Raw genomic sequence first — 26701 nt, forward strand, 5'->3', positions numbered from 1 at the left:
ACCGGAGCGCAGTGGGGTAATCAGCAATCCCAATAGTCTACGATTCTCCCGCCGTCATAGGCGGAAGCCTATTCGTATGGTTGCCATGTTCCTTGTTGATGCAGCCTACGCATACGAACGGCGGGGAAACTCAATATCACTACCTCTGGGTGGCTCTCCGACCTCCACTTATATATACTTTATCAATGTCACCATTGACTCACGTGCTGCGTCAGTCAGCTGAACAACTAATCACATCACTAAGATTCGTATGTTAAGGAAACGCCATATTTCCTTCCTGAGATAATTTTACCCAAAATCTGAAAACTAACTGTGAATGACGGGTCCCTAACCACGTTTAATGCAATGTTATGTTGCATATAAATGCATATTTCATCAACTTTTATTGTTTTGGTGATATTTAGCTCATTTTAGTTATATAAGGTCATACTTTGAGCTTGTTTAGATTGATGCGTCGTTTTTAACTAGCTGCGTGTTATCTGCGTCGAGTTTCAAACACATGATTTCTAAATATTGTAGTAGATGTATTTTTCTGTCTCTTGCCGGATCGAAAAGGCGGAAGATTTACAGGACATTATTCAGAGAAAGAGATGCTGTACGAACGGATACCAAAATGCGTGAAAATACTCCGTTTTTGTTTTTTGCCCGTAGGAAAACAGAGTGTGAACTGCTTACATGTGTGTACTCTATTATCTCTTATCACTTTTTGGCACGTTTAATGTTGGTAATAATCTAATACTTCCTACCCATCCCTAAAATGCTTAAGTCATTTTTTTTTTACCTTTTTAGGTCATATTTAGTTTATAGGGCATATTTCTTGCATATTGTACATCTTTAGGTCATAAACTGCCGAACCCTACACATCGTTATCCTACTCTGCTGCATGTATTTCTTCCATGTTGTGTCCATCAGGCACATCTCTCTCGGTGTTGCAGTTTTAATGGCCAGCAGTGTATGTCAAAATCCGCATTGAAAGGAAACGGTAAAGGAATACCACATCCATGCCAGTGACTTCCTGCCAGTCCTAAGCCTGGACAAAGTGTGAAGAAAAGCTGTTACTTAAATTAATCCTCAAGAAAGCATACACCCATATGTCACAACATAAACGAGGAACACGCAATGTACTCGGTAATATCGCCGCTGTGCTATGGTTTTCATTATGCTCGGAACTGGCAAGTATTCTCTTTTGCACGGTTCGCGGTTCGATCCTTGTTTCTCCCAGGAACTTATGAGGGGTTTGAAAGCCTGGAGTAGGTTTACGCTGGTTTATGAGGGCAACTGAGGAACTCAAAGGATTACTGCATACTCTTTCAGGAACAGACATTGATGGTTGATTGAGTCCATCACAGTCTGAACCCAAGGACGGTAGCTGCTATTCTATGATTAAAAAATCATTCAGCAAGTGCATTTGTTAATTAGTTAGTTTATTTGTTCCTTTTGGGTCCATGAATGAAACTCTTTTGTGTTGGTACTGAACTAGTGTCTGTGTGAAATGCAAATAAGCATCCATCAAACCCAATGGCTCGAACCAGCATCCACGGTATCCACTGCCTGTCGTTAGAGACGACTAAAAGGGACACGTCTTGGGACTCTCAACTTATGAGTGTGGTTTTGTGATCATGGGGCCTGTAATTGAATTTGGCATTGTTTCCACTTACTTGTGTAAGGTTGCTCACTAACAGCTTTCTTACCTGCCCTCCTTTGGTCAACTCTTGTTTTCTTCTGACTCCGAGGCATTACGTTTGACCGAGTGAGTTGGCCGTGCGGTTAGGGGGCGCGCAGCTGTGAGCTTGCATTCGGGAGATAGTGAGTTCGAACCCCACTGCCAGTAGCCCTGAAGATGGTTTTCCGTGGTTTCCCATTTTCACACCAGGCAAATGCTGGAGCTGTACCTTAATTAAGGCCACGGCCGCTTCTCTCCCACTCCTTTCCCTTTCGTATCCCATCGTCGTCATAAGACGTATCTGTGTCAGTGCGACGTAAAAGCCAATATTGTAAAAATGTATCTATTTCACACCCCACGTGGATCTTTCCTTCCTGTTTCCGATAGCCTCATTCTTCTAAAGATCGAATATCTTCAGTGTTTTCCCTGTGATTAGTGTTGGTAAAAGAAGGTTGCCCAGTTGTACTTCCTCTTAATATAATAATCACCATTACCATAATTTAATATCCTACTGTAGATTTGTTTCATAACTTTGAAGTCGTAACAAGAAACAGTCAGATCTATAGTATTAAATGATCTCATCCCTGGTAACTGATTCATCAGAATTAGTCGCTCATTCCATCTGAGGTTTGGTAGGCTTACAAAACATCCATGGTATTAACATTTGTTGTTTAGTTTATTGTAGCGTATCTATGGTCCTCTGAATTTCATGCTGCATTCAAACAGGACTAGAAAATCCAACTTCGAAGACCATCCCTTAAATGTAGGGTCACCGGGCGAGTTGGCCGTGCGCGTAGAGGCGCGCGGCTGTGAGCTTGCATCCGGGAGATAGTAGGTTCGAATCCCACTATCGGCAGCCCTGAAGATGGTTTTCCGTAGTTTCTCATTTTCACACCAGGCAAACGCTGGGGCTGTACCTTAATTAAGGCCACGGCCGCTTCCTTCCAACTCCTAGGCGTTTCCTATCCCATCGTCGCCATAAGACCTATCTGTGTCGGTGAGACGTAAAGCCCCTAGCAAAAATGTAGGGTCCATGGGTAAATGGTCAGCGTGCTGGCCTTTGGGCCAAGAAGTTCCGGGTTCAATTCCCGGCCGGGACGGGGATGGAAATCTTCATTAATTCCGATGGCTCGAATGCTGGGTGCGTGTGCTGTCTACAGCATTACAATTCACCATAGATACGGCCCAATCCGCACCTCCTGTGAGTAAGGGACGCAGATAAAGACTACACAAACGGTATCCCCTGCATGTCGTTAGAGGCGACTAAAAGGGGAGACCTTGGCGCGGAAATGGATTATGGCTTTGGTAAAATTAATTGTACCCCCTATGGATAGGAAGGTTTGAATACATCCAAAGGTAATCCTGGCCTGCCGTAGAAGGGGATTAGAACGGTCATGTGGCAATCAGGCTCTCTCTTTGGCTGATTGATTCGGCTACAGAGGACCCTGATCGGAGTAGGTGGCATTCGGAGAGGATGATTTCGGACATGGCTTCGAAACATCTCAGGCTTGCCCAGAGTGGTCCGCCACCCATGATTCCCACAGAAGGGCAACCCCCTGGGAAGAGGCACAGTGTGAAAATATGGGATCCCGCTTCACTACGTTCCTGGTTGCTACCAGAACCGATGGAAATGACTTTTGTTCAGTAGACACATTCAGGGTGTCTACAGCGAACTGGAAGACTTTAAGAAAATGCGCAACGGCAGTTTGTTGTTAAAGACGTGCACTGCCATGCAGTGTGATATGTTGCTCAAGTGCGATAGCTCTGGCGAAATCTCCGTCAAAGTAAACCAAACCCCATGGAGCAACAGCCCCAAAAGGGCCATGGCCTGCCAAGCGACCACTAATCAGCTCGAAGCCTGCAGATTATGAGGTGTCGTGTGGAGATGTGTCGTTCCTGACTGAACTGCTCCTAAAGAACTGCTCCTCTGGATGAGTAAGTCTTCAAGAAAGGACTAGTTACGGAGTTGTAGTTCTTTAAGTCTCAACCGGTCCCAACCGACCAATGAGACGCTTGCATGGGATATGAGCGGTACATGGTGAAACTAAGGGTAGGAGTAAGACCAATCAAAACAGAAGGTTGGCCAGTGATTAGTGAAATGCAAATTTACTTGTGTACATTGATTGTATGATGTGATGCCAGTTGCGAAATCATAACACTTGGCGTATATTTACGTAAGTGTCGCCATAATCTATTACATTTTCGTGTCGGGAGACTAGCTACGGAGCTGTAGTTCTTTTAGTCTCAACCGACCAATGAGAGGCTTGTATGCGATTTGAGCGGGACGTGATGGGACTAGGAGTAGGAGTTGGAATACGACTAACCAGAAGGTTGGCCCGGGACTCTTCTACAGGAGTACTCGGAGAGAACTTTCTAATGAAATGTTAATTTACTTCTGTAAGTATCGACACTATTTTTGTGTTCGTGATGTAAAGTACTCAAAGCTAAAATAGGACTAATTCAAACACACGTTATGCGATATTTAGAGGGTTTGAAATCATAGCCCAAATTTTATAATCAAAATATTAATAATGTGGAATCACCGAACTCATAGTTTATCACCGATAAGTGTATCGTGACGATAAGCACTGCTTGCTTGTAACCCGGACTCGGGAGGCGCTGTTGGTTCGAATCCCTCCATCGGCTTCTCTTTAAAGGGTTTTTCGTGGTTTTCCATGTTCCCTCCAGGAACATGCTGGAACAGCACCTTCTTCAAAAGCTATCACTAATTCCTTCCAAATCCTTTTCCTAACCCCCACTTAGGGAAAAAAAAATACCATTAAGAATCAGAGGACTCTACAAATAGACTTCCAATAATTTTTTGCAGTTTATCGCGAAAAATAAATAAGTAGGGGCCAAAATTTATCATACGTTTCAAAGCTTAGACTTTTATTTCTTTGTCACAGATAAAGATGTCCAACCGAAGAAGTGCTGTGTGGCTTCATTTCAACTGTATAGAAAACATTGTTCCTGTACATATTTAAAGAAAATGCATTTAAAATCCTACAATTAATAATTTTCTTCTCGGTAACCTTATTGCTATGCCCTTTAAAACAATCATGATTGTTAATTTTTAAAGGTGCATTTGGCTGCTGTGGCGTGAAGCGCGAGCAGGTATAACATACCCACGTGTTGATCACGGACCATTATCGGCAGCCCAGCCGTCTGGGACTCTTGCGAGCGAAGTTACTGAAGGAGAAGAGTAGGAGCTAAAAGAACTGCTCACAAAGAACTATTCATTTCAGGGACTGAGCAGTTCTAACAGTAGCCCTTCTTACCCATCTCTGTGTCAGGTGAAAATCGCGCAGTTATCCGCTACAATTTTGCTCGTGGATTAACTGTTGGCCAGTGCCTGGAAGAAATGACTTCTGTGCTGGAGAAAGACTGTACACATCGGACAACAATTTTCCGCTGGTACAAAGAGTTCCAGAGGGGAAATTCTGGGGTTGAAGACGATCCTCGTTCTGGGCGACTGTCTGAATCAGTGACTGAGGAAAACATTGAAGCTGTGAGGAAAATGTTCCAGCAAGAGAGGCGGTTGACATACCGGCAGGTAGAAGAGACCCTCCATATCCCTGCACCAGCTATTCATTCAGTTCTACACGACCATCTCCATATTAGAAAAGTTTGTTCCCTTTGGGTGCCCCATTAACTTTCAGAGGAATAAAGGGCACATCGAGTGAAATGGTGCCGAAAAATGCTAAAACAGTTTGAAAATAGAACTTCGCGTAACGTATCGTTACAAGTGACGAAACTTGGCTTTATTATTACGATGTCCCAACAAAATCCCAGAACAAGTTGTGGCTGTTTGAAGATGAGGGTACTCCTGCGACTGTGCGGGAGTCAAGGTCAATGAAGAAAAGGATGATTGGAGTATTCTTCACTAAACGGGGCATCCTGACTCGGGTTGTGCTAGAAACACAAAGGACAGTTACTGCGAAGTGTACAGTGAGACTTGTCTGCCTCAGGTCATCCAGGCTCTCAAGCAGCTCCGTCCAAGGTCACGGCTCAACACTTGGCTCTTGAATCACGACAATGTTCCAGCACATCGTGCTAATGTAACAATGGATTTTCTTGCCAGATCAGGGTTGACTGTACTTGATCACCCTCCATACAGTCCGGATCTTGCCCCATGAGACTTCACACTCTCTCCAGAAGTGAAGATGAAAGGGCGGTATTTTGCATCCGAAGAGGAGCTTCTGGCAGCATGGGATCAAGAGTGTGAAAATGTAACCGAAGAAAACTGGCAGAGTAGATTCAGTGACTGGTTTTGACGTATGGAGAAGTGTATTGAGGGTGGTGGAAATTATTTTGAAAAAGTCTAAAGCGTACACTCACATTGCAAAACTTTCCTAGTGCCCTTTGTGCATATAATCCGGGCTCTAGTGATCAGACAGCACATATTACGGGACCGAGAAAAATTGCTAGTAGCTTTACGTCGCACCAACTCAGAAGATATGTCTTATGGCGACGATGAGAAAAGAAAGGGCTAGGAGTGGAAATGAAGCAGCCGTGGCCTTAATTAAGGTACAGCCCCAAAATTTGCTTTGTGTGAAAATGGAAAACCACGGAAAAGCATTTTCAAAGCTGCCGGCAGTGGGGTTCGAACTGACTATCTCCAGAATACTGGTTACTGGGCGCACTCAAACGAGTGCAACTATCGAGCTTGGCAAGAGGATTTAATGACAGACACTTTACTGAGTATTTTTTTAAATAATGTTTTCATCCACTCATGATACTCATCATTTTATTCATTCATTCATTCATTCATTCATTCATAGATTTTAAGATGTTATTTCAAAGTTTTTGTTAATTGTATTTGGCTTATGATGACCACAATAGGTAGGAACATATATCAAAGAAAATATGACTACATTTATCTCTTAAATTGTGAGTGTTAGTCTATCAAGTATTGAAAGTTGAACCCGAAAATTAAAATTCTTAAGAACTGAAACCAAGAGGCAATGAATATTTCAGCTTCTAATGCCAACACCCCAAGGGGTTGAATGTTTTAAAATAGTTCATTTTCACATATAGGGTATAAAAAAGCAATCATCATGTGAAAACTCGACTTCGTTCGTCAAACGATTTCTGAAGAATGACTATGTTTCTTAAACGTCTAAGGCAGTAAACTAACACATGTACAAAGCGACAAGGATTGCTGAAATTTCCATCATATAAAATAAGGTTTGTGCAGAAACTTCACCGGACAGATTTCTCCGCAAGAATAATGTTCTGTGAGACATTTCGTGTAAGTGTTTACAATGGAACTTTGGACCTACAACTAACGTTTGTGTCTGACGAGACATGATTATATCTTTCTGGACACGCACATTATCAAAACGTGAAATTATAGAGTTCTGAGAACCCTATTATTGTACAGGAAGTGCCTATGCATCTCATTAAATTAGGGGTATGTTGTGAGAACACCTCGAGACATCTAAGACTACTTACTTAATTTTGGAAGAATAGCAATGGGGTAAGAAAGGTAGAAGACTTCCAGATATTAATACCAATAAATTATGAGAGTTATTGCGGTGTAATAATTGTGGTGAAGTGAAAATGCCAGCTTCAGATTGAATTGCGTGGAGTGTTGCATCAGTCTAAACTGCAGCACAATATTGTAGAATTCAAAATTATAACCGTTATTGACATTTCCTACTGGTTTCATTTTTTCCTTATAAAAAGGTAGATATTGAATCTTAATGATAAATCACAAACTTTTGGCTAACTATAATGAGAGTATCTACTATACTTTCAGGGCAGCTGTTGATCCTGAGCGGAATTCTTCATGGAACAACTTTTTATTCTGGAAGCGAATGTTTCGCTCAGCTTCCTCCATCTTCACCTCTTAATCCTCCACCTGCACCCCCAAATCTTCCATTTCCCCAGTCTCCTCCTCGTTCACCTCTAAATCCTGAATTGCCTCCTCCTCCGGTTTTGCCTCCAAATCCTCCAATTCTACAGCCTCCTCCACCTCTAAATCCAGCATTGACTCCTCCTGTTTTGCCTCCAAATCCTCCATTTGCACAGCCTCCTCCACCTCTAAATCCTTCATTGGCACAGCCTCTTCCACCTGCTCCACCTCCTCCTCCATCACCTCCAAATTCTCCATTGCCACAGCCTTCTCCCCCTCTTCCCCCTTCCCCTCCAAATACGCCATTGCCACAACCTCCTCCACCTGAAAATCCTTCATTGGCACAGCCTCTTCCACCTGCTCCACCTCCTCCTCCATCACCTCCAAATTCTCCATCGCCACAGCCTTCTCCCCCTCTAAATCCTTCATTGCCTCCACAACCTGCTATTCAACAAACTCCCTCCCATCCTTCTCTGTATAACTGTCACCAGTGTTGCTCAATTTGCAATGTCTTACCACATCCACATGCGCATAGCTGTCTTCCTTCAGCATACGGTTTAATTTATCCTTTACATCTTCCTCTTTTTTATTCACTCGCATATCATCGTTAATCCTCGAATACCAAATTCAAGTGGATGTTTGGAAGTCACCAAAGTGTCTGGCATGAAAGTAAGTACGAAACGTATACAGAAATCTTAAATTAATTTAATTAAAGTGTGCTATGGCTTATCATTTGAAAATCAATATAGAAATAATTGTAACTACGAGTAAATTCAAACTTTATTTCGAAAATCCTTGTAGAGATAACGTAAGTATCTGAGGGGAAGTTCTTATCCGCGGAACATTTTTAAGTAGATAGCGTATGCAATTGAGTGTACATTAATTTCTACCCTTCCAACTTTATAGAGATAAAATCTTTATATACGGTACATAAGAATACGTTACTTCCTAAAATTCAAATATACACTCATATTCATTAAAAACAGAACACCTTGAAAGATTAGAGATAGGAAGTTCATACTCACATATTCAATACTATATTCTGCAGAAACGATTAGCATTTAAATCACCTATGTTCAGCATGTGTCCTGTTGCCTAGTAGGCATTGGGTCCTCCAAGGGCACTGACAACTTGTTCCATGCGTGATGACATCGGCGCCTATAAGGCACGAATGGCATCCTGGGGTATAGCCACCCATGTTGCATTCACCTGGTTCCACAGTTCATCTTTGGTGGTTGGCACTGAGTCATAGCGCCGTACCCGTCGTTTCACCATATCCCACACATTTTCGATTGGCGGCAAGTCCGGTGATCGGGCGGGTCAGAGCAACAGTCTGACATCCTGTGAAAACAAGAAGGCTCGTGTTCGTGCAGCAGCATGTGGTCGCGCATTGCCCTGCTGAAATATGGCGTCTGGGGAGTCGTGCAGAAAGAGTATGGCTACGGGTCGCAGGATGCCATTCACGTAGGTAAAACTGCTCACAGTACCCTGGACACGCACCAACTGTGATTTGTGGTTGTACCCAATAGCACCCCAGACCATAAGGCCTTGAGTTGGCGCTGTATGTTTTGTGCGAATGCAATCGATGTGATGCCTCTCCCACTGTCTGTAGCGAACCAAATCGCGGCCATCATTTTCAAACAAACAGTACCTGGATTTGTTCGAAAACACTATCTTCTGCCATTCCTGTCCCCAGTGACGTCGTTCCATACACCACTGCAGTCTAGCATGTATATGCACATTAGTCAAAAGTAGACGGAGAAGTGGACGACGCGCCGGTAACCCAGACCTTAATAAACAGCGACGAACTGTCACTCGTGATAGTGTACGGTGTGTTACACTGTTCCACTGTTGCGCCAGAGCCGAGGAGGACGCAGATCTGTCCTGCAATACCATTCGGATGAGGTGTCGATCTTCTCGGGGGGTGGTTTAGGTGGTGCAACCAGACCCATCTCGTCGTGTTCTACGGCCTTCTGTGAACCATTCTGTACACGCCCGTTGCACTGCCGATACAGTTCGTCCCACAGGAGCAGCAATTCTCCGGATGAATGCATCACGTTCTCTCATGCCAATAACGCGCCCTCTTTCAAACTCACTTATTTCATGGTACGGTTCTCGCATACGTCTGCGAGGTATCCTGCACGTCTGGTAAAGTCACACTGATCTATTATCTTTGGTTTATAGCGACAACGAGAGCCGCAGGCACATTTACCAGTCGTTGGTGGTGCACCGATATATCGATATGGACCTTCAACCTGAGGGCCGAAATAATTCAAATGCTAATCATTTCTTCACAACATACTAACGCACATGTCCTGCGAATATGAACCTCCTGTCTCTAGTTTTTCAAGGTGTTCTGGTTTTTATGAACATGAGTGCATTTATAGAGCAAATGCAACTTCTTCTCAATTCTCAATCCTAAGATTGGTTGCCAGCAATTCGTCTTCTCCACTCTTCTCTGTAATCCGCTAATCTCTTCATTTCCACACATGAGCCTGTTCCTACGTCATCTCTGATCTGTATTGAATATTGCAGTCTAGGTCTTCCTCTTCCTCTTTTACCTTGAATCATTCCTTCCATGACATTAACTACGAAACCATTGTGCCTATATAGATGGCCAATTAATTGGTCTCTTCTCCTTATTGTTGCTAAAAAGGGTCTTTTTTCACCTATTCGTCTAAGAACTACTTCATTGGTAAGTTTTTCTGTCCATAAGATCTTTTCCATCCTCCTCCAGCACCACATCTCAAATGCTTCCAGACGTTTCTTATCACCTGCACTAATAGTCCACGTTTCTGAACCATACAAGGCCACACTCCAGACAATGCACTTAATAAATCTCTTCTTGGTCTCCACATTTAAATTCCTTGATGTAAGTAGTATCCTTTTCTTGTAAAAAGCAATCTTTGCTTGGGAAATTCTGCTCTCTATGTCGACTGAACTTTGCCATCATTAATTCTGATGTCGACTGCAATATGCTGGCCATAATTTCGGTCTTTTTTGTATTAATTTTCATGTTATACTTATCTCTCAACAGCTTATTAATTCTTATTAATGCACTTTGTAGTTTCTCTTCGTTCTCCTCTATGACAACTATATCATCAGCAAATCTTATCATTTTGATTTCTACTCCATTTACCTTTATCCCTTCCATATCATCTTTACATTACTCAATGCCTTTCTCAATATACAGGTTGAACAGCACTGGTGACAAATTACATCCCTGTCGTACCCCTTTCTTTATATAAGCTTCCCATACTTCACCATTTATGTTTATGATGCCTCTTTGGTTGTTATAGAGTTCATATACTATTCGTCTATCTCTAAAATATAGACCAACACTAGTCATAATCCTCATTAACATATTCCGGTTGACATTATCAAAAGCTTTTTCTAAATCCACGAATGCAATAAACAAAGGTTTTCTAACGTCTAGCATTTTGTCTATAACCTGTCGTAACGTTAGAATAGCTTCACGTGTGCCTCTATTTCGTCTAAATCCAAACTGATCTTCAGCCAAATGTGGTTCAATTTTATTGCTTATTCGGTTATGTATTATTCTTGTCAATATTTTTGACATGTGCACCAACAGACTCAAAGTGCGATGTTCTTCACATTTTAGAGTTCCAGGTTTCTTTGGTATAGGGATTATGAGAGACTTTTTAAAATCTTCTGCAATTTCTCCGGTTTCATGTATTTCCGTAATCAGTTTAAAAATATAGCCGTGTGTTTCATCATCCAGTCTCTGTATCATTTCTCCAGTTATTTCATCGCATCCTGGCGCTTTATTAGGTTTCAATTCTTTCACAGCCTTAAGATATTCTTCTTTTGTTAAAGAGGGTCCCAGTTGATCACTTGTTATGTTGTCTTCATTTTCCAGATCATTTACCGTATGTCAGTAGGATCTTCAGATAATGTTTCTGTGTATCGCTTCCATCTTTCTGCCACTTCTTTGCTCTCAGACAACAGTTTCCCATTTTCACCTAATATGCTGTTACTACGGGCAGTGACTGTTCTAAATTGTTTCGTAATCAATTCATAAGCAGTTTCCGTGTTTCCTTTCTCTATTCTTTCTTCTATTTCTTTGCATTGTATCATTATATATTCTTCCTTAGCCTTCTTTGCTTCTCTGTTGACTAGGTTTCGGAGTGTTTTATAGTTTCTGATTCCTTCTTCACACTTTGAGTTTTTAAATTTTCCCCTGTAACCCATGGTTTTCGTGCTTGTTTCGTCGTTTTCCCTATAACCTGATTTGCAGCTTCTATGATAGAGTGTTTAAGGCCCATCCATTTCTCATTTTGGGTATTTCTGCGACGTTCTATTTTACCGGTGTTTGATAGTTTTCCTTGATTCTGTCTTTTTTTAGTTTCCTGACATTATATCTGCAACACTTTTCCGCGTTCTTGCTCTTCTTTCTTAGTCTTAAATCAGATTTTAACAATACTAGGTTGTGGTCACTCGCTACATCAGCTCCTGGATAACTTTTGCATTGTTTGACTTGGTTACGGTATTTTTCCCTTACCATAATATAATCTACTGTATTTGGTATCTCTCTTTATCTCTAGGTGCTGTCCAGGTATACCTTCTTCTCTTGGGTTGTTTGAACAAGGTGTTTATAATTACTAGCCCCTTTGCTTTACAAAAGTCTATTAGTTGTTGTCCTCTGTCATTTCTTACTCCAAGACCATATTGTCCTACAGTCTTCCCATCTTCTCCATCACCAACAGAAGCGTTCCAGTCTCCAAGAAAAATGAGATTCTCGTTGTCCTTAATCGTATCCATCAACTCCTCTAACTGATCATATACCTGGTCCACTTCTTCATCTGAGTGATTCGTTGTTGGCGTGTACACCTGTATCATTATCATGTCAACTGATTCATTTTCTATTCTCACCATAATTATTCTATCACTGTATTGTACATAGGTCTGAACTCGTACACCTACGTTTTTACTTAATACTGTTCCTACACCTGCATGGCTTCTTTTTTCTCCAGAGTATATAATTCTAAAGTTATCACTCCAAAAGTCCCCCTTCTCAGGCCACTTTATTTCACTCACTCCTAATATGTCTAAGTCGTGTTTAGCCAGCTCCTTTTTTAAGTTCTCTAGCTTACCGCAAATATTGAGAGATCGTATATTCCAAGTTCCTAAGATAATATTTCTTGTGTTTCTTCCACGCTTTGTCCCTGACCTCAGCCGGAGATCCGAATTGGGGACTATTTTACCTCCGGAATTACATTTAGTTCCAAAGCCCACCATCATTGCTGCATAACAAGGGATATCCAGTGGCTCTTTAATGGAGTGGTTTCCCTCGGGCCTTTTCCATCCTATGCCGTTGACCATACTGGTTCATCCGCCTTTAGGAGCAGTTTCCCACTCCAAGGGCAAGAGAGTTCCCTACCCTATACCCGCTCATCCGCCCTCCTTGGAGGCCGTTGGCACTTCGTAAAAGGGACCCCTTATCCCGGGGGGTATTCGGTCCATATCTTCTATCCAAGAATAAAACCAACTTGGTAAGACTTAGGATTAGTTCTTCCGCCCTCCAAGCCGTTGGGAGATCTCCTCTTCCGCCTTAGAGACCATTGACCATTTTCTTTTTAGCCTCATTTGATCCGTGGGTGCTTATTTGACCATGCCTTATTCGCACCTGTCCTGCATCTCTACAGGACGTCCCCTATCAGCCATTGGGACGCGCGCTGTCGGGGTTGAGGCCCCCACCCCAGTGTCTCACGCAAGGTTATGTTTAGCTCCTACTCATTTCAGAGCCAAACCCCCACGCAAGCTGACCAGGTAATATGTAATATGCTGTTAGTTCAGAAGTCTCATTTTACTCATCTTAAAGATGGCTGACAGTATGGGCCGGCTGTGTGACCTAGGCAACGCTAAGAATGCTAAACACAGTGCCAATCTTCATCATAGTTTCTATGGTAGCAAAGACAAAATGAGTGACTATCTAGGTAGTGTTATATATGGAACTATTGTAGAAGTTAACAAGATGGCTGACACTTACTGCACAAAATTTATAATAAATATTACACTAAAAGCACTATCAAACGAGAGTGTATTCTTTGGATAACACTAACACCAACTCAGCACCCAAAATAAGCCACAAATACTCCTCAGAAGCTACGAAAGAAGCGCAGGTTTTCTGTATAGGCGGATGTAAGACGCAGCGCTTTTACACACGACCTCACTCTCTGGTGGTTTCACGGAATAATAATAATAATAATAATAATAATAATAATAATAATAATAATAATAATAATAATAGCCTCAGATACCGTGTGCACGCCATCTGCTGTTTTACTCACGGCCTACTAGATGCCAGTTAAACTGAAGCTATCTTGCAACTAACAGCAAATTAATTCCTACCTTACGAATGTATTGATGGAATTACCGTTTGTAACTGGAACTGAATTAGCCTCTACCATTTGATTACATCACAGAAGTAAATTAGATCTTATTTTCGAATATCTGTATAGGGGTAATATTTCTAACTGACAGTTTCTATCATTCGAAAATCTTGATATTTGTTATGTGTGTAATAGGGAGCCAAATCCTATATTTCTAATATCTTCATAAAGATGGAACGTTAGTGAGAAAGTAAGAACATCAACGAATATTAAATTCAACTGGGTGTCTGTAAGTCACCGAAGTGTCTGGCATGAAGGTAAGTGGACATGGAATGCTACACCTCCTTTCCCTACCGGAAATATGAAACCGTCACAGGCTGATAAATTATATTACAAACCACCAACGATTTGTTCTTTACACGCAGAATAACCCTTTTTTATCATCCCCTAAGTACCGTTCAATATCGGGGATGGCCTCCTTTCACGGCTATGCACCCAGCGATGTATAAGATATTCTGTCCGTCATACATCTTCCAAATAGAGTTCTGAGTCACACGAACCATTCTTTACACAACTGTACACATTGACCGTCCAGTGTTTGTGCAGATAGCTGACGGTGGCGCAGAGGTTGCCCCATCACATTTCAAATGTTTTCAATTAATGACAGGTCTGGTGACCTCGGAGACCGACGACTGATGCTCACATCTCGTAGAGACTGTTAGGTGATCCCATGTATAAGGTGACGGACATAATCTTGCTGCATACTTGCAATTAGTATGCTTCGCAAAAATGGCAGAAAATGGGGTTGAAGGACCTCACTGACTTATCGCCGTGCTGTCGCCGTGCCTCCAACAAACACGAAAGAAGATCGGAGGGTGTAATGCCTGGTATCGCGGATGCATAGCATTGACGAATCAATGCTGAGTTATTGCGTTATTCCACGGAGCACCAAACCCTGATGCGACCATCACCTGAATTAAAACTAAAGCGGGACTCATCAGCGAAAACAACGCGTCATGATTCGTGTATCCAGTTTCAACATTCATTGTTGACATACCGTAAGATGTGGAGGGGTCAGAGGCAAACACCGGCAAGAATGCCTTGCGTATAGCCCACACTTTTTAAAACGGAACGTATTGTTCGTGTAGAAATTGACCAACATAATGTGGGTCGAAAGACTGCAGGATCTCTCGGGATGACTCGCTATTGCCTTCCTCTGCATTTCGGTGGATATGGCAATATTCTCTGTGTGCAGTGGTTCTGGTCGTACCAGTATTTGTTCTACAAGGCGTACGACCTGTACGCAGCGTGCAATAGTGGTAACTGCTGTATGACTGGTTCTGCGACGAGCTGGCGTCCTGCTTCGTACATTCCGACAATATGAACCTAAGTCAAGTATCGTAACCAGCCTATAGTTTTGTTTTGTTTTGCGATCAGCATAGAGGTTTTCGTGCATGTGAATGGGGACAGCTCATTCACTGCATTGCACAAGGGGGCCGATGACCTTAGATGTTAGGCCCCTTTAAACAACAAACAACATAGCACAATGATGGGTTGACTGATGAGGTTTATATCATTTGTTACAACATTTTGATGCCCAAAAATGAGACATTGCGCTGATGAAGAAGAAAAGATGTTTCTGTTAGAATAAGTAAAGCAAAGAATCTTTGTTAACGGGACAAAGATTATGATTCATTACTGATGGCATTTTATCCGTTTTTGTTAGTTTTGCCCATTTTCTAAAACAATGAGGTAGTTTGCTGGTGTTGAAAGAAATGCTAATTTTCTGTGTTAGGTAAAATTGAGAATGTAATTTCTTAGTGTCCCGTCCTTTAAAATAAAGCATATATTCTTTAACCGTCTTACTAATAAAAAGTCCTTATACAGTTGTTTAACACTTGTATGGTTATACAGTGAATAAACCCTGTATAAGCGTTGTATATTTTTCTTACTAATAAACGTGGTATACGCATTGTATTACTATAAAGCACGTATACACTCGTCCCAAGTCGTAGGAATCTCTTCCTGCAGTTCACTGACGTATTTCGCACGTTTACCGCCTTTAAGATCGCTTCTACTGGTTATCTACGAGCAAAACTATCCGGATCGCGTAATAGCACGGCATATCGAAAAGGTAGTGGCAACACAAAGTGAGACAGCTGGGAATTGGCTTATATTGATATCAATCAATCAATCAATCAATCAATCAATCAATCAATCAATCAATCACTACTGATCTGCATTTAGGGCAGTCGCTCAGATGGCAGTTTCTCTATCAGTTGTTTTCCTAGACTTTTCTTAAATGATCGCAAAGAGATTGGAAATGTATTGAACATCTCCCTTGGTAAGCTATTCCAGTCCCTAACTCCCCTACCTATAAACGAATATTTGCCCCAATTTGTCCTCTTGAATTCCAGCTTGCTTGTGTAATGAATGCCACGAAAGAAATGGAAAAGCTTAAGAAAAGATCAAGAGCTCCTAACTGGGTTAGTACGGAAAACGTAGGCAATTGTAATTGAATCGGTGAGTTGAAAAGGGTACACATTCCAAAATCCTTACATTTCAGGAGAAAGGAAAAACTATTTTGTAGCTAAAAGAAAGGTGTGATCAAAAAAGTTTCTATTAAGCATTATTTACATCACATATCTGCGTTTTGAACTACAAAGTATGGAAACCATATTACGTACGGTTTTCAAGTTATACCATTTTTTATGTCAAGGAATATGTTCCTTTTTATAACCAAATTTGAGAAAGATCTTTGTAGAGGCAGATAATCAATGTATAATAAGCTCGGAACTTCAAAATTCTATTAAGCAGTAACACATTATTACACAAAAATACGTCCAACTATAATTTCTTCTATAGTTTTTCATTGTCATTCCGTCTCTTTAAAGTGTTTTACTTTACGAAGATGTCTAGCCTCCATAACCTATAAATGCTTATATCGTGAAGGTCATCAACGTTATCACCTATTCTTTCAATGTGTGTCCAATGTAAAATGGATAAGTCGAATATTTCACCACGATTATATTACTGCAGACAGTAAATACTACGAAAATAAATGTTCACTCGTTTATTTTCCCGCTACTCCCTGCTGTAAAACGCTTATACAAGGGTCCTGGTCTGTATAAGCAATTCAGTGAATAACTAATGTATACAGAGGAGGCTTATACACCGTTTATTAGTAACGAATTTCACATAAACGGTGTATAAACCTTGTATAAAAGTTATATACTGTTTATTAATAAGACGGTAATTGTATCAATTAAAATTACGATACCGATTCAGTAGTTGATTACCGAAGAGGCGGCCACTGTTATTACCTGGTTCTTCATTCCCTACTACTCCCACCGTACATACGCTGCTTGAAGGACAGACCCGTGAAGGCGAACAACCTCAGGCTTGAGCACTGAGTACTGACTACTACTACTACTACTAATAAATGCGTTCATACCATATTTCATAACCCGGTTTTCCCATCACTGGTCAATTTCAGAGTCCAACGTATTACATGAAGTTCAAGGCAGCATTTAATAAACCTGTAGTAGAGGCTGTGCAGTGTGTACAACAGCGCCGTTTGTAACAACCAGAATCTAGATTTCAACACTCCTCTCAGTTTAAGAATTGTCATAAACACCCAACTGCTAAACATAAATGCTGCTCATACCTGGCATTGACAATTTCTGTATATTGTGACCTTTAAATGTATAAATATGTCCAAGCTACGGGACTAAACATGGCAGAGTGTTACCTGGCTGGTTGCGGTTATTATAGAAAAGAGATTCATTCAGAGTCTTCCAAACAGAGTAAAATCGACCATGAGCCATTCAGTCGGTGTGTTCCGGCTCGGTTTCGAAGAAATTGACGGTCCAATTTCAATGAATTATTTTCATATATTTGATAATAATAATAATAATAATGGCGTGTGACCTCCGAAGAGCCCGGGTGCAGGTCTTTCGAGTTGACACCGTATAGGTGACCTGCGCGTCTATGAGAATGGGGCCCTACCTGTGATGAATTCTAATGCTGAAGACGGCACACACACCCAGCCCCCGAGCCATTGGAAATAACCAATTAAGGTTAAAATCCCCGACCCGGCCGGGAATCGAACCCGGGACCCTCTGGACCAAACGCCAGCACGCTAACCATTTAGCCATGGGGCCGGACATATATTTGATAAGAAAGCATTATCATTTCATGAAATATCATGAAGTATTAGGATTTCAATTTTGAAACATATTAGGCTTGCATAATTGTCAACGTAAGGACAGTCATTCACACTTGTAGGATTTAAAATTATGAAAGTGGAATATTTGAATGAACGAAGAAGATGTCGTACACTTCGGATTATTATATGAAAGGAGTCAGGACTTTCCGCAAATTGAAATTAGAGTAGTGATTTATAAGTACGTTTGGCAGACAGTGAAGTGAACCTCACCCCTCCCTTGCCGATAATATATGACATAGCATAATACGCACATCGGGAGATTTGAGGCCTGGACCGCGACTAGAAAAGGCCTAAGACATAGCCCTGAACTGGAAATGACCCTAATCAACAATGCACAACGGAAATGAGACTAATACTGCTAGCAATAAAATTCAAATAAAATTTAAATGAGGGTTTATTGATGCAATAAAATTCAAAGAAAAAGAAAATGAAGCCAGCAATTTAAAGTATTAAAAAGATACGTACATGCGTTCATTTGGTTCAGTCGATGTACTAACGTAAATGCGTGAGCACAGCATTTCTGAAAAAAACAACCTTAATATTAAATTTACGACGTGCTCGCCGTCTCAATTGTAATCTCACTACATATTTAGCCAATCTGAATACAATCTACACGGATAAGTTTGGTCTTTCTTTCCACGAGATTAATTACATTGTTTGCATACGCGTCCTTCAAACTCCATCATCATCACAACAACAATAGCTATAGAAAGATAAGATCCCCAAGCATCCGGGAGAAGAAACTCAGAGCAGATAAATAATGGAATGCAGGTATCAGCATAGCACAGAGAGGAAACATCTCTTGTCCAAGGAAACAAAATTAAAACCCAAGGAGAATCACAGGCATGCCTATAGCCTGAATATAAGAAGGCAAACATGGCGGCCTCGTGGGAAAACTAGTGGTCACGCATAAACACATCAGCCTACGCACTCCGTACGACACGAATGGACCTCCGCGTCTACACGCAGGGCATACATTCATTTGATGGCAGAGTACATTAGAATGCAGCGCGCATAAATAGAATCGATCAGAGACACAGTTACCAACATCACACAATCACAATAACAGTAACAAACACGCGGCCCATTCACGCCGCAGAGCAGAAAGGTGCATATCTATCAGCTGTAATTAAATGCGGAGAATATCACTACAGGACCGTAGAAAAATATATTAAAACAAGGATCACCATACCTGCAATATTAGCCGTCAAAATAAAAAGAAGGGTGGCAGTATAGGCTGAATTTAAATCTAATAAATACCCATCTATAGCTCAGAAAAGCCACTCCGATCTGTTTGGAGTCCATTTTATATTCCCCTCTCATAACCACAACAAACATTCGAGTCAAAGAGGTAAAGTTAAAGTCTCGCCGGAAAGAATGACCTTCCATGTTCACAACTGAGGGTGCTGCCCTCTCTAGTACAACCTTGGAAATAGTTAAGTCAATCAATGATAAGCCGCAAGAGGCCTTTAGCAATAATAGGAAGGTGACTTCATGAAACAGCCATTCACACATGGCTCAGAAGCTAAAATAATAAGTGAGCTTGGAGTACGATATGCACTAATGGCGTAATGTAGATATCGTAAGATTTCACTGAAGTGTTTCTAAATTGTTGCGAGAGCGCTAACCATCCATATAACAGGTTGGATTCCAACATCGTTTGTCATACTTGCTATTCTACTTCCGTGGCTACTTTTGAGTCTACTATGTTTTTGTCTGTAAATCAAGGAAGCATACATCGTCTGCACGTCTTTAGCGTCGGTATTTTGCTTGAGTTACCGGCGTGACTTGATTCTATTCTATTCGGTTCGTTACGACCCCTGAGGACCACGAGTGACTTGTTCGACACGCTTTCTTTCTTCCCAATACCTCTTCATTCTCTCGCTCATCCTCTTTCTCTCTGCTTTCGTGATCTGAATCTGGATCCTGGTTTCTCTCTATTTGTGACCTTCCACGAACTTCTTGTATTTGGACCTATCCTGTATTGTCATCAGTGGATACATTTCCTTTATGCCAATAGTCTCCCAATCCTCTCTGACTTCCTTCATCCACGTATTTCCAGTTAAGCAGGTTGCATTCCATATCTCTTCGTCAGCCTACTGTCATCCATCCTCATGAGATGTCCAACAAATCCTAACCTTCTCTTTCTTATCACACTCGAGGTTGGTTATATACTCGCATATAGTTCCTGCCTTGATCTGTGTACCCAGATTTCACCTTGCTTTCTGGTGCCCCATATATTTCTCAAGATTCTTCTTTCCTCCTTCTCCAATATCCTGCCCAAATGTCAGCGTTTCAGTTGCATATAATACAGCATTCCTGATGGTTATCTTGTAGTGTCGCAGTTGGGCGTTCCTCAAGAGGTTCTTCTTTCTTCTTTTGTTGCTTTGTACTTTGCCCGTGATATTCTCACCTAGCTACCGGAAGCTGTCGAATATCTCTACCACTTCGACGTTTACATTCCAAATGGTCTTCGTATTCAGTACCTTCGTCTTGTTGTAGGCTATTTATAGACAACCTTTTCTGCAGTCTCAGCTAAATTTGCTAGTGCCAACTTTGCGTCGTCTTCCTTCTCATGTAACAACACCATATCAACTGCGAAGGCAAGGCAATCCACTATGAAATTGCTTTTGATCTTATATCCAATCTGTATACTTTCAATTCCCATGGTTCTATTCAACTGTCTCCATTGCTTCACCACTTTTCACCACTTCATCCAAAACTAGGTTAAATAATATTGGCGACAGACCATCCCCTTGTCGGACTCCTGTCTTAATTTCAAAGTTGTCTGACAACATACTCCGGTATCTTACTCTAGCGGTTGTAGCCTTCAATGTTTCCCCCACCAATGCATGTGTCGTAGAATCCAATCCTCTGTCGCGTAGGATGTTCAGTAGTGTGTTCCTGTCTATCGAGTCGTAGGCTTTTGCGAAGTCTACAAATGTCACTATTGTGTCCTTTCCTTTCCTGTGTCTGTGTTCTATGATTCTCTTGAGTCCAAAGATCTGTTCTACGCAGTTTCTTCCTTTCCGGAAACCACCCTGGTATTATCCTATGGTCGATTCAAGCTGTGCTTCCACTCTATTCAGCAATAATCTCGAGAGTATCTTGTACCCAATGTTTAGTAGTGAGATACCTCTGTAGTTATCCAGTATTCATTTGTCGCCTTTCTTATGTACTGGTATAATTATGGCTTCTTTTCAGACGCTAGGTATCTTCTTATATATACAGATGTCCATTATTATTCTGTACATGCTTTCTTCCATTGCAGGACCACTCCATTTGATCTCCTCGGCGCATATACCATCATTACCTGCCGCTTTGTTGTTCTTGAGATCATTGATTGCCTTCACAACTCCTGTTCTGGTGGGTGCTCGTCCTTGGTTAATGTATCTGCTGTACTGTAGAGTCACACTCCCTGCCGGTGCTTCTGTGTTCAGTATGTCTTTGAAATAATTTGTCATTTCCTGGCAAACGTCTTTTTCACCTATTTTCAACTCGCCATCTTGTCCTTTCACAAAAGGTTCTCTCGCCTCATAACCCTTTATTCTGCTCTTCATCTCCTTAAAGAAAGATCGTGATTTGTTTTTCTCAAACGCATGATCAGCTTCTTACAGCCTCTCACTCCTTATTTTCCTTCTGGCATTCCTGATCGTCTAGGCAGTCATCTTTCTCGCTGTCTCGAATGTTGACAGGTCCTCTTCCTTCTTGGTAGTCTGCCACCTTACCCACACCTTCCTCCTGTACTCTACCGCCTCTTCACATTCTTCTGTCCACCACTCATGCTTCCTTTTCTTGTTATTAGTGGCCAATCGTTTGGATTCTTCTCTAACCTTGCCTTTAAGTTTCCCATTTCCTATCCACTGTCAGGTTTTTCATGTACTGATCTCGGTTTCTGTTGAGCAGTTCTCTGTCGATCTGGTGTGAGTTTGTGTTCGTGTATTTCCTAGTTCTGTCTGGTATCCATCTACATTTGATTTCAGTGAGATAGTGGTCAGACCCCATTCTGCTGTTTTTGCTGACTTTGGTGTTCATGATCTCCGCATGGTTCTTATCTCGGATTGCTACGTGGTCTATCTTCCTTTCGTCAATTCTATTGCCCGAACTTACCCAGGTTGTCTTTTTACTCGTCTTGGCTTTATAGTGTGTGGTCATGATTCTCATCTTGTGTCCTTTGCACAAGTTCGCAAGCCTTTCTCCATGCATATTTGTTCTCTTGTGCGCAGGGTAATCCCCTACAGGGGCCTTTGAATCTCCTTTCAGTGCCTAGCTGTGCATTGAAATCCCCCAGCAAGATCGTGACACCTCTGTTGTCTGCCTCCGTTACTACCTTATCCAGTACGTTCCAGAAGTTCTCTGTCCCTGCCTTGTATTTTTTGTTCTTATCATTTGTGGGGGCATGTGCATTGACAAGTGTATACGTTTTATTGCCAATTTTTGTCATCAAGTATGACAGTCTCTCATTCACACCCCTCCCGTCAATGATACTACTAAAGAAGCTTCGGTCTACTATAAACGCCGTACCAAACATAAACGGCTGTTGCTTCATCCTAATACCCAGTTTTCCCTTCAATACTACATATCCTTCAGATTCCACCGTATCATCATCACTGAATCTCGTTTCCTGTAGAGCCAGTATGCCGATTCCATGTTCTCTCATTGCATCTAGGATTTATTTCAGATTCCCCACTCTGATCATGGTCTGTATGTTGATGGTTCCTGATTTAAAGGTTGTCTTGGGTCTGATTTTTTGTGTCCGGCGTATTGAGGACGTTGAGGTATTGGGGAGCTCCGACTCTCCCTCCGCACACGATGCAGATTTCCCAGAATCCGACAACCTGCTTGCGTCGACCGAGGTCGACGGGAGATTTACCCCCTGGGGTAAAGTAGTGATTATCATGTGCTCCATAGTTACTTCACAAGCCGAAGTATTAAGCTGGGCTACCGCAGTATCGGTAGCATTGTTACAACTGAGGTAAAGAGCCCAGAGGGCATTTTATACCTTCTGCCAGGATAATGTTCACCCTAGTTGGTTAGGGATGGGAGTAGGCATTTCCTCTATACCCCCCAATAGCTATGGTTTTCCCGCCAATACTCGGGTGGCTGACTGCAGTGAAATTACATTCGAGAATTAATAAGTATAATTTAAATTAGAGGTTTATATGAGAGTCCAATATTAATTTGAGCACACATGTGCTGAATCGTCACATTTTTAAACAAGGCGAGTGTAAATTTTGAAGCTTGAGAGTTATTTATAATGTACAGTATGAGTGGAATCATTCACTTCGAGTTTCAGGGATATCGCATGGAATTCGAGTGTGTTAGTGCCGAGTTCCAGTTGTCAAGCTAAATGGTGTGGAAGAACCCAGAAATGGAGAGTACAGACTGGAACCCGTGAGCCATCAGCGCATGGTCGTGATGAAGCCACCTCTAGCTAAGTGGAAATGCTTATTAACCTTTCGTTTATTCTCTTTATGTTTGTCTATATAATTCATTTTACTTTTGGAATTAGGATTAACTAATTGTAGATTGAGGTAATTCATATAGGATCTTTTTAACTCGTTCAATGGGGAATCGATCTGTACTGTACCTTGAACTTAAACTCTTGTGATACTTGAGATTATCGGGATGATGAACAACAGCATTAAATTAACAGAATATGTTTATGAATAAACGGTGTGTTGATACTCCAGGATATGTTGGTAACTTACTGTTTCATCTGAGTTTATTAAGTTCATGGTTTAAAGTGTGTTGTTACGTTTTACATTTATAGAGAGACATGGTATGTGGTCTAAAATAACCTGAGAGATTATCTGAGTTTCGTGGAGTCATCTTGAAATAACCGTTCATATGGTAGATAACAGTAAATTAGGACGTGTGCGTATATGAATTTGGGACGCCAAGCTTCAAATAGGGGTCTAAATAATGTTATGCTAATACAAATTGAACGTTATGATGACAATATATACTATGTGAACTTTAGAATGATGTATGTGTCAGAGAGTATGAGTTTTCGGAATATGAAGCATAGTGAGATGAAGTGTTTGTCGTAAATGATCTTTGCGACGGGGTGGCATGTGGTTGAGTAATTATAGGGGAAGTAGTCTTCGAGTTATTTAAAATAAATGAAATGAAATGGCATATGGCTTTTTAGTGCCGGGAGTGTCCCCGAGGACATGTTCGGCCCGCCAGGTGCAGGTCTTTTGATTTAACACTCGTAGGCGGCCCGCGCGTCGTGGTAAGGATGAAATAACGATGAAGACGACAAATAGGCTACACCCAGTCCCCGTGCTAGCAAATTAACCAATGATTGTTAAAATTTTCGACCCTGCCGGGAATCGAACCCGGGACCCCTGTGACCAAAGACCAGCACACCAATCATTTAGCCATGGAAATGGAGTCAAATGTGATGATGTATTAAGACTGAGTGTTCGTAAACATAACCATGATTGTATTGGTTATGCTTCCGCGAGAGTTGGGTCGCCAGGTAACGGCACTGGCGTAGCGAAGTACATGATGTGTGAAAAGGTATGGATCTTCAATATCGTGAACACTACCAATATTAAAACTGTCCCAGCTTTGTTATCATGATCTAGTTGAGACGTTAATGGATTCTTCTGGAGGAATAATCTCATAAGACCAGAAACTTATACTGTAGATCATCAGCCATGATTCATGACAATTGCCGCGTGTAGGAATATTGCGACTGGAGTTACTGAGTACGACTTATTCTGCAGAGTGATTGATCATCTATTTCAGCATTGCATTTATATGAACATGGATTTATGTCTGGCAAGGGAAGCTGTTCATCCGAGGAGGCAGAAGAGTTTTGTGTGGACTTGTGCACCGACCCCATGGCATGATATTATTATGTCTATTTTGTATATTATTTCAGGTTAAATTGTGTTGTAGTTCATGTTTTTCTTTACATAGTCCAGTAGTGATAAAGATTGTGTTGGTATTCAAATTCTTCAAGGAGAACCAGAACGGAGCAGATGTTTGTCGGCCGTGCCTATTTATCGTTTTATTGCAGGTTTCGTGGCGTTGTATACGTTTGTCTAGCCATGCTTTGCTCTCAAATTACTAATTATTTTGTTTTAATATTATCTGACTGTTATTTAGGAAGTTCTTCATATACAGTCAAAATCGGTTTTAACGACCCCGTAGGGATCTCCAATCGATGGTCGGTATACCCTATAGTTGAACAAATCGGGTTTTGTTATTGTTGCTAAAAATATCATAAAGTTTTAGGTTGCTCACTTACAGCACATGGTTAATTAACATAATGAAGTTAAAACTTCAAAAAATGTAACTAAAGGCAACTGGAAAGTGTGAAAGGATCAAAAAATGTATTTTTGGTTTTTGATTGTATTAAATTCTCCTAAATTTTCTGAACAAAATGATATGTATTTTAATATTGTTTTGATCATATTTAGTTCTTTAAAAACTATTTAAAAGGACTGCGCGTCTCTGTAAGTTCAGTCATGCAACGCTCCTTTGCACTCTGATCTAAATTTCACCTTCCCCTGTGGTGATAAAGTTTCCTGGTAAATTTTGTTGAGTTTGTTTTTATGTTGGCTAGTCTGCTGTAGTCTGCGTATGCGCTGCCGCGTCTTCTTTTGTTTTGTGTTGTGTATTTGTATGAGTAAACAATTTGGTCCATTTGAAGTTATAAAAGTTATTTTGTTGCACGTTGGTTTCATCTTCACACTATAATTGGTGTTATAATATAGTGATAATGCCTCGAGTCGGTAGTGTGTACAAAAAACGACCAAGCCGGTAATCGAACCCGAGACTCCCTGGACCAAAGGTCAGAACGCTAACTATTTAGGTATGTAGACGAACTTGGAATACGTAGGAACTACTTACAAACAACTCGAAAAATCCAGTTTATTATGAGTACTTATTGACCTCAATAGAAAGCATGTTATTTATTTACTTATTTATTTGTTTCATTGATTGTATTAATTAATTAATGTATTTATTTATTTATTTATTTATTTATTTATTTATTTATTTATTTATTTATTTATTTATTTATTTATTTATTTATTTATTTATTGACAGGTTGGGGGAGGTAATACCAAGAAATCATCTTACTACACCTCGTATTTACTCATTCTGGAACTGTCTCGTCACAGCTCGTACCCTTGCTCTACAGAAAGACAGTTATAAATGGATCATAGTGAAATTTGTCTAATAATTCGTGGTTGTATCTCTCCAGACATGTACAGTTTGATTAATTCCAAAGCAATATGCTGAAATGAATTAACATCTCAAGCCTAGGTGATAAAACTACTGTCTGAAAGAGTAAATCGTTAATCTACTTCAAATTCCCTTCAGTTTTTGTGAATAATAATGAACAAATGAGAAAACTGTTTATTGAAGAGACAATGGCAATGTAGACATTTGTGTAAATGTAAGACAATAGAAGCTACCTGTGACTGATAATACTATCTGCGTCTGTCGAGAAGTCGCTTCAGCTGTAGGTACGGCGCCAGCAACAGATAATACTCTTAGCTAGAAACATCAGTCGTGACAGATAATACTATCTGCGTCTGTCGAGAAGTCGCGGCAGCTGTAGGCACGGCACGAATAAT

At 41.0% G+C, this 26701-nt stretch overlaps 1 protein-coding gene across 6 annotated transcripts in view; it reads left to right on the plus strand.

The window, feature by feature from the left end:
• The window catches only part of LOC136871878 (uncharacterized), a 104548-nt gene that overhangs the window by 7634 nt on the left and 70213 nt on the right, over positions 1–26701 (plus strand). For 4 of the 6 annotated variants that reach the window (XM_067145536.2, XM_067145537.2, XM_067145534.2 and 1 more), the window contains exon 2: positions 7425–8189. The exons of 1 other annotated variant lie outside the window; for it this stretch is intronic. In XM_067145536.2, coding sequence (XP_067001637.2) covers positions 7425–8131 — 707 coding nt within the window. In that variant the 3' untranslated portion in view covers positions 8132–8189. Of the gene's footprint in view, positions 1–7424; positions 8190–26168; positions 26634–26701 lie in introns of those variants that run through there. One more of the 6 variants, XM_067145535.2, reaches the window with a different exon arrangement.

Source organism: Anabrus simplex, chromosome 4 (assembly GCF_040414725.1).
Source record: "Anabrus simplex isolate iqAnaSimp1 chromosome 4, ASM4041472v1, whole genome shotgun sequence".
NCBI lineage: Eukaryota > Metazoa > Arthropoda > Insecta > Orthoptera > Tettigoniidae > Anabrus > Anabrus simplex.